Source organism: Euprymna scolopes, chromosome 10 (assembly GCF_053919585.1).
Source record: "Euprymna scolopes isolate OS-2025 chromosome 10, ASM5391958v1, whole genome shotgun sequence".
NCBI lineage: Eukaryota > Metazoa > Mollusca > Cephalopoda > Sepiida > Sepiolidae > Euprymna > Euprymna scolopes.
In genome coordinates this window covers 108,325,992-108,338,998 of record NC_136491.1, presented here as the reverse complement: position 1 = coordinate 108,338,998, position 13,007 = coordinate 108,325,992, and the positions used below count along the sequence as shown (strand labels likewise).

The following is a 13,007-nucleotide window of genomic DNA, read 5'->3' as shown; positions in this document are numbered from 1 at the left end:
ATCTCAGTCTTATGTGGGTATTCTATACATCTTTCTTCCAGCATTGATCCCAACTTCAACAAGCGAGAACCGAATCGGTTCCTGTTAAATCATTTTAACAGGTGCTCCATTTCTAATACAATCGATCCCCATTTTGTAATTATCGATTTTTTCGACAAAATTTCGCGAATGTAACCTCTTTTAAATCCTTTTTTAGGGTAAAACTGCTTTTTAAAACGGCTAAATTCGAAAAATTTAGCCGGAAATAGCCGATTCTGTCAAAATGGAAGATCGATTTACTAGAAGTTTGTAGAAACGAAGCACCCGTTAAAATATGTTAAATATTGACTTTTAAAATTGTTTTTGATAATCTGGAGGATTAGTTACCATTCGATAATAATCCGCTGAAAAAAGGAAAATAATACGAAAATAAAATAATACTAATACTGCTACTAATAATAACTTAATACGCGCAGCCAATTTTTAGACAACTTATTAATTTTACAACAACAAAAAAAATGTGCAAAATGAAGCGAAATTGTGAAATTTAAAATTAAATTTATTTGGTAAATTTGATTTTTTTTTTTTTTTACATATAATCAGGGGTTTAGATTGAGTAAAGACATCTTCAAATTAACTAACATTGTTTATTTCCTGCGACTTTCAAAACCGGAATTGGTTGGGATAAGTAATAGGCTATGGGCCCAAAGGTCAAAATCCCTCTAGATTTTTGATTCTGTGACCTCGGTTGGGGGTGGAAGAAAAAATGGTGTCAAATGAATGCCAATAGACTCCTGAACATCATATTTTTTTTCACAAGCACAAATGTTGCGCATTAATGAAAACGGCGGCCATATTTAAAGATGGCCGACAATCATCAAATAGAACATTATGACTTGCTTAAACCTTAGTAGCACACAAACCGATAACAATACAGACATCTAGTTTAGCACATTTTATTCCCAATTTATTTCTTCATCATTTAATACATAAATATTGGACTTAATATATTTACTATGCTTCAAAATAGGGAATATTTTTCTAAAAAAGCTTTTTTCAAACATCTTATTTGAAACAACTTCAATCTTTTCTGTGGATAACTAAAGAAATAGATTTACATTTTGATATTTCTCATGTAGAGACACCTATAGTCTACCAATATTATTAGTCATACAAATCTATTGCTATATTTTGTATGTAACAAGGTCGTTTAAACCTGAGGTAGAGCTGCGATTTTGTGTCATTTTTTATACACATCAACTTGGTAAAATATACAATGTTTGTCAATTTTCATTAAAAAGTATTTTTTTGAATCTATGAATAATAACACAGATTTAAAGGACAAAAAGGCATTTTTAATGAAAGTTAAACAAACAACATGTTAGTAAATAAGATCATATATGCTTTTATTTAAAACTGATCACTGCTTATGCCACTTCATCATCATCGTCGTCGTCATAACCATCATCAGTGTCATCATCATCATGTCCAATGTTTTTACTAATTTTATAACAAGAATCTCTTGCACACTTGCACATATCTGTGCATGGGACCCTGTTTTGGAGACATGTACAAATGTTAACGTCTTTACAATGACTTTTTTTACATTTGACAGAGCAGTTAATTAAATCCATTAAACTGTCTGGAGCAGGAAGAAGATTCATCCAATGGATTACTAAATCTCCATTTTCTATCTTCCATCCATGACAATCAGAGGATGGTATATCAGGATTTGCATGGAGGCTCCTTTTATAGACACCTGAAAAAAGAAAGAAATTAACATTAATATTGAATAATTTTCATCCTTTCTAATAAGCAAATAACAATGAAACTCCATATATTTAATTTTTACATATAATTGGAAATTAAATATTTATAAAACGTACCTGCTTGATAGTTAGCTCGCTTGATGTGTTCACTCAGGGCATCTTGATTTGGAGGCATTGTGATTTCCAATTTTCTTTGGAATCTAAACATGTTGTATCTGGCTTCATTAACACTTGTGACATTTTGTTGGCCATACAACCTGCAAACAAACATTTCCAATGATTTTGCTGTGTCTGGTTTCACATAAAATTCATTACCAAGATCACTGAATGCGTAACAAAACTCATTCTCTCTCAGTAATAAACTAAGTGCTTTCTTTTTGCCCTTTCCGTAAAATGAACTGACACTATCACATCCTGTAAGACAATGTAGACCAATCAAGGCTTGACTGACAGACTCTCCAATGTTGTCTTTTATCATCTTGATGTCTATTGTTCGCAAATTTGTTCCTCTTCCTGTGTGGAAGTATAAATGTGCGGGAATAAGATTTTGTAAAGAAACTCCAATTACAAACACATCGGTATCAGGACTCATAATGATTACATCCGTACTAGTGTTGGCTGCAAAAGAAGCATGCAAATAAATCCGTGTATCAGCTTCTTCTTGTGAGCTACAAAGTTTTGTCTCTTCTAACCGGATGACAATATCACTTGCCTCTTTTCCAGGTGAGAAGGAATGACATTTCTTGTTATGCGCCAAGAATACCTTCACTCCTCTAAGCTCTGATGTTGAAACATTAGACCATGCTTCATCCAAGAATTCTATTAAGGACTTTTTATTCTCTCCATTTGAAAGAAATTTCTTCCATTGCTGAGGAAGGAGCTGACCATGGATTCTTATCTGAGAGCTAGTAGCAGCTCTTTTATCCCTCTCGATATTTTTTATAGAGATCTGCTGGTATGTATCAGTAACAAAATGAATTTCTTTAGAATGATTCGATTTTGCCCTGTTCACTAAACTTTTCAAAATAACAAGAGCAAGATTAAGAAATGTTTTCTCTCCTTGTAATTTGTTCAAATTTAATTGGTGTATCAGCGACATACCATCCACTATATATATGCCACCTACTATAGGGTTCTCAACAATAGGATTGTTAGCATGGCTTTCTAAAGCATGAAGTAAGTTTGCTTTATTAGTTTTAACCAACGATCCATGTGAATTTGCAAGGGACAATGGTAATGGACCTAAGGAATATGACAGTAATTCTTGAAGATTAATGTTCCGGATTCTACCAATCACAACCAATCTTGCTAGGAGATTTCTATCTGCTTCCAAAGTGATATCCTTTCCGTGGACATGATGATTTGATTTTTTAGACATACTGGAGAATGTTTTTAAATTCATTCTTTTCATCGGGGCAAAAAAATCAACTTCTCCCGTTTGTAGACGCTGCCCACAGAAATTTTCAAATTCTGATTCGCCCCTTGCCTTAGCAAATTGCAGATCATTTTGAACATCTTGTGTCGCAACTAATCCTGATGCAATATGGATCAACTCAGCTGGTTCATACTCAAATGGATTAAACATACTGTTTACTGTGTCTATTATCTTTCCAATAGCAAGCTTATCATGTTTCATCCGACTATGTAAAAGATCTGATCGTGTTCCACTTCGTTCTCCTTTGCCAGCCATAGTTTCACATTCATGGGTAATAGACCCTCTCGCATGATGGGACCATATCCACCTGTTGACGGCTCTCTTGTTTGTGCTGAAGCCTGTCATACCACCTTTTGTTTTTGAATCACGATTAGCAGTTTGTTCGATGGTTTGGTCACAAGGAATTTTAGCAAAGGCATTTGAGCTTCTTTGAACAGCAAAATCTCCTCCAATGCATTGTGTATATATCACTGGATGAGTATTAGCGAGATTAGACATCTCCAACCAGTAAACTGGAAGGTATCTGCTATAATTTACATGGTCATATGCAAACACCCAAGGTAACATCTGTCTAACACTTGCCAAGTGAAGTTCCCAGTTTGACTCTCGAATACCTCTAAGGAAAAGTAAAAGAATTTCTACAATGTCAATATAAGAACTCCAGAATGCAAAAGTTTGCTTTTTGTTGCCAACCTGTATAAATTCTTCATAGGATGATAGAAAACTTTGAAAATGTTCTCCCTTCAGAATTTCTTCATACTGAGGTCCTGGGAATGATTGTGACAAGGATGTCATTAAATGCTTCACTTTTTCTGCCTTTTCTTCAGGAATGCTGTTTAAATAGGTTGTCAAACGCATATGCTGCATTGCTTCGGCCACTAATTTATGGGCTCTAACTGCTCTGTTATAGTGTCTACCTGTGAAAACTCCATTTATTGAGCCTACAGCAACAACTTCTGATTCTATTAGAATATCTTGAAGCCCGGCATCACGAAAACGCTTTCCCAAACACCCAAGAAAGGACATTGCTGTATGAAAAGCACCAAGTCGAATCACCAATCTCTTCATGAAATATGGATTTCTCCATCTAATTAATTGTGCCTTTGAATAGATTGCTTGATCCATTACAATAACAAGAGACTCTAACTTGAGTTGATCTGCAATGTCAATGCTTTTTTTTAGAATTGTAAGGACTGTATCCATTTCTGTGGGGCTAACATCAATTACGGGTAAATAACCTATGGTAGATTTTGATGAGTTATGATATTTCACTTCGATTGCTACACAATCTTTATTCCTTATTTGCATGAGGAGTGATTCATTTTCATTTTCTTCTGCTGCTCGTTTTAAATTAGCAGCTTCTATTGTCGAACATCTGACAAGTTTTTCCCTGTTTCTTTTGCCAGATCCTTAGTACACTATAGTTTTTACTTTTTTGCATAGTATGCAAACATCTGGTAAAATATGCTCTGATCTAGCTGGCAAAGATGGTCGATCAAAATTGGAACGAAGAACCCGTCTTTTTTTAGCTGGTGGATCATCATTTTCGGCAGTAGTCGCATCAATGTTTTCTTGAGATGGGGACCCTGTAAAAATAAATATATTTAGGAGTTTAATATGCATTTGAAATAACAAAGTATATGGAAAAGTTCAAATTAAAAATATCCAATCATTATTTCATAAATCCAAAACATTTCATTAAAAATTTAAGATTTTTTTTGTATAGTGCTGATAAAACTTCTGTGAAAAAATTGTATGTTATTAATTTACATTCTACAATTAAATCGTCTGGTGACTCATTATTAATCGGACCAAGGGATGTTTACAAAATCATGCAATATATTTATCATTGGAATTGGTAGGTAAATTCAATATGCAATGCACTTTATTTTACTAGTGAGTTACCACTTATCAAGGCTAAAAGCCACACGAGGATAAAGGTTAATGGAATAGATTGTCAAGTGACTGATTGTGGAAGTGCTAGAATCAAGAAATGGTACCATAGACAGTTGTATCTATATTTAGAATCATAAAAGAAATGAAACATTTCCAGATTAAAACCAATAGCTAAAATTATTGAAATTATGAAAACTGTTAAATAGTAACAGCATTTGGCTAAGAGCAAAGTGTACCCTTTATTCTGATAATACAGGTTATCTTTTGTTTCAGATTTGTGAAGGAGAAATCTTTCTAAACTGAGGCAATTGTAATTTTTGTTCCAATCAGAATACATTTTTGGTGAACTAAATTTTACCCACAATAAAACCCTGTTTTGTATCTATGTTCTCGTGGGGGAGGCAAGTAAATAGAAATAAACTCTAGTTTTTTTTTGTTTTCTTTACAAGCGAAATTTTCTAAAACAGATGCCAACTTTTATGTACATATTCAATTGTTTGAAAAGATATTAATGTAGATTAACACCCTCATTTAAATCGCTCCCTCCCCCGAGAAGAAAAAAGATTGTACAACTTAGAAGTTTACAAAAAAAAAAAAAAAAAAAAAAATTAAAAATCAATTAAATTGAATAAATATATTTTAGAATTTAGAGGTGTTGACCTTTTTTCTAGTGAAGATAAATTCTGTGCGTTTTTTTATTGGGAGAGGAGGGGGTAAATTACAATCTTGGCACTCAGACTTAGGGTTAATGGTAAAAAAAAAATTAACAATAGTCTCCAGGAAATGGAGGATGATTTTCCATTAAATTTATATACGAAATGTTACTCTAAATCCATTTTTTCCTACCATAAAATTTTTCATGCTGTTCAGTTCACACGTACTTGCCTAAGTGAATAGAGGGAGTATAAGAAAAATTGTCTCTTTCCAAATACGTATCAATAAAAATAAAAATTATTAAAAGCTTAAACTTACCTTCGAAAACGTTATCAGTATTCTTTTCTAGTTTTTTTCTGAATTCTTTCAATTTTCTGATAATCCGTGAAACGTGCATAACAAGTTTGGTGAAACCCAACACGAGGTGGTATTTCAGTTGAATCACAGCTTAAGTCAAAGTTTTTCGCAATTTCTGCTTGTGGTCCATGTAAACCTTTCCATTTTTTAACATATTCTAAAAAGCGCGTAAAAAAGCGTAAAAGATCTAACATTCAATGTTTTAGTTGGAAATATGCACATAACGCACTCTTTTTTGTCTTTGTTTACAAACATTTCTTCTTCACTGGAGGCAGCCATATGAAGATTGTAAGGAGTAAATAAAAGAAGTATTCTGAATGACTACTTTTTTGTACGAAGGCAACTTAACAGTTAGCATTTTTTTGTGCATTAAAATTATTTATTAATGCACCATAATCTTGCTTGTGAAATTTTTTTCCATGTTTCTTATGATTTTATACATATTATATCCAAAAATCATGCCCACCCCTTTTACATCTCATTAAAATTAAGAATTTTCACTCTGGGCCGACGGCCTATAAATACGTTTCACCGATTTCATTTTCTTTTTTTTTTTTTTTTTTTTTGCTTGTCTAAACAAAATCATAAACGTAAAACGCAACGACGAAATAATTTTATTTATGAATACAAAGTTACTTCCCTTGTTAGCATCAAAAACATTTCGTTGTTGCCGAATAAAGTTGAATTATTTACAAATAAAATAAATAAAGTACAAAATCTACATATGATTTAAGTTTTTAAATCATATAAAATGTTGATTTTGAGGAGATAATTACATTGCTTATGGTAGGGATATTTAATTATCCTAGATTTGTTATAGAAATATGCAAACAAGCGAAAGCGGTAAGTGCGGTCACGTCTGATTCGTACATATTGTGGGCGCGCAAGAGTAAATCCGCTCCTATAGCCCTTGCCATAACTGGCACTCGGCATCTGCTTCGCTGAGCGGAATTGCATCAAGAGATTCCGAGGACAATTTTTATAAACGCACGGCAGCTGTAGCTCATTTAGCACGGCGCCCGAATTTAAAACAAAAATTAGACTTTTTTTGAGTTTGTAGTAGTCTAATCTATAAGCCACGATGTTGCGGTTTTCCTGCCAAATCTGAGGGGTCGTTTATTGGTAAAATTTTGATTTATTTACAAAAACAAAAAATTAAGAAAAATTAGACATGGGGGGGGGTCTGTAGTCATCCTTGTCACTGTACCTTTGTTCACTATGCTAATCCTAGCTATAGCCTGTAATCACTATACTACCACATTCACACAAGATGTCGTCCTACTTAAAATCCTCATGTGTATTAGTCTCTGCATTCAAGGGTTCTTCTTAATATTTCAACAGTTTTCATAATTGTTACCAGCTGTATTTTCTCAACCATCTGATTCCAGTCTTTCTCATGCTTTTTTATAAGTTTTTCGGCATTTTCTCTAGTGTTCCTATTATTATTGGTGTTATCGTGACTTTCTTCATCTTCCATATAACTTTCAGCTCCCAGGATTGTTTTGTGTATTTGTTCCTCTTCTCCTTCTCCTTAGTATTCACTCTGTTGTCGACTGGAACTGTTAGATAATCCAGATGCCCAGGAATGACGTCAAGGGAAAGTCGGTAAGATCTTGGATGCAGGTGCCCGGGAATGACGTCAAAGAAGTCAAAATGAAGTACGTAGAATCCCCGGTTATTAAGTCAGCGACACTAACCAACATTTTAAGACAATGCGCGGTGGAATATTTTGACGTCATCTGTGCCAATAAAATAGAGGGACAGATAAAGAACAGGAAAGTGCCTACGTCGGGCAAACTAAGCGACATATTTTCCCCACTGCAAAACACACCAATCCCGCCACGTACGCCGTCACTAATGTCATAACTGCCATTCTGAAATCGAAAAGGTTATTTTAAATAAACAAAATATTTTATAACGAGCTGTGTATGTGTTTTATTTCGCTGCGAAGTGTATATATCGAGGCAATGATAAAAGTTCATTTTTTAGAAATTACAGTGACTGAAAAACACATTTGACGATCGGCTGCAACGGATAAAGCATATGATCTGACTGAATTTTCATTCTTGTTAGTAATTATGACATCCGGTCTTCTTACTTGGATTGGCATATTATTATTATTATTATTATTATTATTATTATTATTACCAGATCAGCCTGGCTTTGCTCAAGCCCTATGCACTGTTCATAACTTGCCCTACGTGTGAATACACTTTAAAATTTCAAATGTTTAGACCAAAATTCGTCTGCGTAATTTCGTAGAGACCGCAGAGGTCATTTTATTTTACTTTCGTTCAAATTTTTAGCCCTTTAACATTTATTATTTTGGTCTCAAATCAAAATACTAAGTTTTTACCCATGTCCAAGTTACCTACATCTAAAATTTTAAATCTTTAGACTCAAAATTGGCGGAGGAGTTTGGTAGAATCTGGAAAGGTCAGCTCTTTCAACTTTGACCTTTTGTCAGCCAAATTTTCGCCTCAAACCTGATTATAATGCTTGCCGCATGTCTGAATCCCCGTTATGAATAAATTTCAAATGTTTATATCAAAAATTGGCTGAGTAGTTTGCTAGATACCGAAAACGTCAAATCTTTTGACGTTTGACCCCTTGGCAGCTCAAATTTTCGGCCCAAACCGATTAAAAAGCTTCCCAATTTCTGAATACTCTTTATGTAAAATTTCAATTGTTTAGACCAGAAATTGGCTGAGTAATTTGGTAGAGACCACAGATGTAAAATATTTTATAACTTTGACCCCAATTTTGACCTTTTAACATTTATTTTTTGGGCTCAAAATCAAATTAAAAATGTTGATCCATGTCCAAGTAACTTACTTTTAAAATTTCAAGTGTGTAGACCAAAAAAACTGGTCGAGGAGTTTGGTAGAGTTTTCAAAGGTCACATCATTCAACTCTGGCCTCTTGAAAGCCAAATTTCTGGCCTAAAATCGATTAAAAAGATTTTCCCAAATCTCAATACTCCTTATGTCAAATCTCGAGTTTGTAGAAAATTGGCACAGTTATTTGTTAGGGAAATGTACACAGACACATATACATACAGACAGAGATTTTCATTTTTATAGATATATAGATTTGTACTCACTAGGAGTTCTCACACAGGCCATCATTGGAGATTACTAATTTACAATAATTAGTTCTTTTGCCTGGAGTTTGAGTAACAATAAGGCTACTCTCATTACCAGTTCTCTCCACAGTTTTCAATAATAATTGCAAGTTATTTTCCGTTATCACAGCAGCCGTTTACCATTAATTTTTGCTGGCAATGATCATTCGGCATCACTGGAATTTCAGTGGCAATAAGCCTCCCAAAAGTTCCTAACTTCTTTGCCCTTATCCATTTGATGTCTTGTTAGCTCTTTCTCTCCTTGGTTCTTTCCATCTTCCTTAGCCCTTCTCGACAATTCGATGTGGTGCCAGTCGACAATGACACTACTTTTCGGAGAGGGGATAGTTAGCTTAAAATTTGGAGGTTTCAGTTTTTGGATTTGGGGGGGGGTCATTTTTTTTTGTTTTTAGGGCTTTTTTTCAGTTTTTGTTTTTGTTTGCTATGTTCTAGCAGACCAGCTTCAGCTGCTTCAGCTATAATCGAAACCGAAACCAAAACTTATGAAAAATTCTTGGTAAAATTACAAGAAATGAAAGGACATAACAATTAAACGATAATCACTCGGCAGAAAAAAGATGTAAGAATGGCACACACTATAACACACAAGCTATCGTATTACTAGATAGATCAAGAGAATGGAATCAATTCAACTAATAAATTATCTGAATACAATAATTGTTTCGCTTATATTTCTGTCTCACACAGATATCTGTCCACTATTCCCGATGCGTTCCACAGTGGCATTTGTTTTACATTTGGAACAACTTAAAGCTAACTCTAACCTAACCAAAATTTGACATATGTCTAGACACGACTTCTAAGATAGACCAACGGCTTGTCCTAGCACCGGCTTTTTTCCGCGCTTTATTTTATTTATTTATTTATTTTTAATCTTTTTTTTTGTGCATTCAGTATTTTAATTAGGAGCGAGTCTCTTCTTCAAAGAACCTTACAAATCATTAGGTTTTACAGTCGATCTGTTATGATCGGACAGGTTTAGCGATTTCTTTAAATTGTATCTTCGTATCTTTGTGTCTATGTGTATCTGTGCCACCATTTTGGTGTGAACTTGCCAACTGAGAATATAGAATTTGTTTTACGACATCACGAGTTGACAACATCAGTGACAGCACTGGGGACAACACGCTGGCAGAACTGAGGAGTGTCTGAAATGTTTTAGGCCAGACATTTTAGTTCGTTCGTCGATCGTTAAATTTTACGAGTAATACTTGGACATTGAACTGTTGGTTTTGGTTTATGGTGGCCATATATTTCAATTGTTGTTTCGGAATTATTTAGATAAGGATTTATATTTTGTATTATTTCAGATTAATCGGACTACATTTCTATTCACAAAGGAGGCACCACTTATAAAAAAACCAAAAGCAACTCGCGGATAGCTGTTAAATATGTCAGTTGAACGGTGAAACAAACCCGTGATAGTTGGTAATGATGGTGTTGACTGCGTAGAATTTGATTATTTAAGAAAGCTGCTCAGCTAATTTATTTATATTCGAATTAAGTACGACCATATTGTAGTCAGCTGAAAAGTAGCCAAGTGATATTGCGTTTCACAGACGGACATTTCTAGGAGAGAAACTTTGCGCATAGTAGTTTTGCTTAGATTTGAGTAGAGTGAAAGGTAAAATTGCTAGTGGTTATATGTAGACGAGTTTTTGTTGTGAATGTTTTAGAGAGGAGAACCATAGATTGAAGCTCAGTGGAACACCTGGAATGGAAATAATAATAGGACTGCCATTCACATCTTGGTATTGAAGACAATAGTCCGAATAATCCAATCCACACTAATTGTTTTTGTTGTTTTGTTAAGTTCCTTTTCGATGGTCTGTTTATAACATACCTTTCCATTCTATAAGATTTGTTTTGAATCTTGCTTCCGTAGATGTTTGAGTTTTCTCCAGAGTATATATTTTCTGAAAGATCACCCTGCTTGAGTTGACCAGTAACAAACTCCCGCCAGTCAATCCCCACTATTTTCATACCAGTCAGTCGTTAAATATGAAGTAAAGTAAGAGGTTCGTCATTTACTTAGTTTTAAATTGCAATTAATTAGAACAATGAAATTAGATGATGTGAGAACATAACCCAATCCAAAAACTAATGAATTTTAAAGAAAGAACTCTAGAGATAAAAATATTGATTCTCTTAGATTTATTAAAACAATAGATAAAGCACTCTCTTTTACCATTGTAATACCAAAATTGGTTCAACCTCCTCTACTTTCTATATCTTGTAATAAATGCCTCCACATTTCGAAGACCTGTATACGCATGAGAAATTGTCCACTCTTTCTCTTTATATATACACAGACGCTAAAAAGAAAGTCCACACTTGTATTTTTTTTCAAAACCGGCAAATTTAAACTAAATTTAATGTAACTGTTTAAACAACCTATAGTTCCTTTGATTGGCCTTTTATTCTTCTATAATTTTACTTGTTTGTATTTGACTTTTAATTGAAATATTCTAGTGTCCACGTCAATTAAAAAAAAATAAAATTGAGGAGGCAAAAAGAAAGTCCGCACAATGGAAAATTGTTGTTTAAATGTAACTCTAGGACATTAATGCAACACAAATACAACAGGAACAGAATGAACTTGTTATCATTTAGTAGCATAGCCCTTCTACAATATGACAGCCTGCAATTTTCTGGAAATTCCTTGAATTAGACTGCAGCAATACTCCGGAGAAAGGACATATCACTTTTCTTTAATTTTTGTCCAAATACTTCCAAATTTGAAATTTTATCATTGCGTAGCTGTTGCATGCGTTTTCGATAGGATTGAGGTCTGGAGATTGTGCAGGCCAATCAAAACACGGAATATCATGCTCTTCCAGGAACCTCTTGATATTGCCAGCTGTGTGAATTGGAGCATTATCCTGCATGAAGATGGGATCATTATCCAAATTCCGACTAAAGTAGGGTAGAAAATACTCAGTCAACATATTAATGTACTTGCTCGAATTAATTCGACCTTGCAAGCGAACTATGGGCCTTGGACCATTGGTACTAATAATGTCCCACACCAAAACTGAACCTCCACCACCTTGCAGTGTTGAAACTGAGCAACTACGATTAAATTCTTCGTCTTTTCTCCGATAGACGTACTGCTTATCATCACTGCCTAGCCTATTGGACTTGCTTTCGTCGTTAAAAAGTACTTTTTATCAATATGAAGGGTCATGATATCCATTGCATTTGACGAATCTAAATGGCGCTTTCTGTTATTTACAGAAATCATTGGCTTGCGTCTTGCAACATATCTTCGCAAATTGAATTCCTTTAATCTGGTCTTGACAGTAAAAGGAAAGCACTTTTTAACAAGATTTCACTGTTGTTGGATTTGGGTAGCCGTTTAAGATCTGCTTCTGAGGCTGCGGATCTTGATAGCATTGTCTTCCCTGTTAGAAATAAATCTAGTACGACCAGATTTAGGGACATCACGAACACTGCCGGTGTTTTGGTGTTTTTGCACAGTATTTAGTACCGTTTTCTCATCACATTTCAATCTGCGGCCGATTTCTCGATGGGATAAACCAGACAGGTGGAGATTAATTAGCTCCTGACGATCACAAAGAGAAAGTCGTGGCATATGGACTAAATGTTACGTTATCTAATCTGAAACAAAAAAACAATTACGATTAGAGATGCTTTGTTGTCTGTTGGTGGATATTTTCAACTGATTTAGGGACGATAATTTAAGCTTGTTTTAAGCGAATTTGTTGGTGCGGACTTTCTTTTTGCCTCCTCAATTTGAAGTTATTTTTTT

The 13,007-nt window shown here is 34.3% G+C and overlaps 1 protein-coding gene and 1 pseudogene across 1 annotated transcript; one reads left to right on the top strand and one right to left on the bottom strand.

The window, feature by feature from the left end:
• Window positions 1–362: 362 nt before the first annotated feature.
• On the bottom strand, window positions 363–3,681 carry LOC145286527 (uncharacterized). The gene is made up of 4 exons (XM_080135422.1): window positions 3,235–3,681; window positions 1,866–2,697; window positions 1,656–1,738; window positions 363–383 (listed from the first exon to the last, which is right to left on the bottom strand). The coding sequence occupies exons 1-4, from the start codon at window positions 3,679–3,681 to the stop codon at window positions 363–365; spliced, it is 1,383 nt and encodes a 460-aa protein (XP_079991548.1).
• Window positions 3,682–6,992: 3,311 nt separating this feature from the next.
• LOC145286792 (U11 spliceosomal RNA) lies at window positions 6,993–7,113 on the top strand (annotated as a pseudogene).
• The last annotated feature ends 5,894 nt before the right edge of the window (window positions 7,114–13,007 follow it).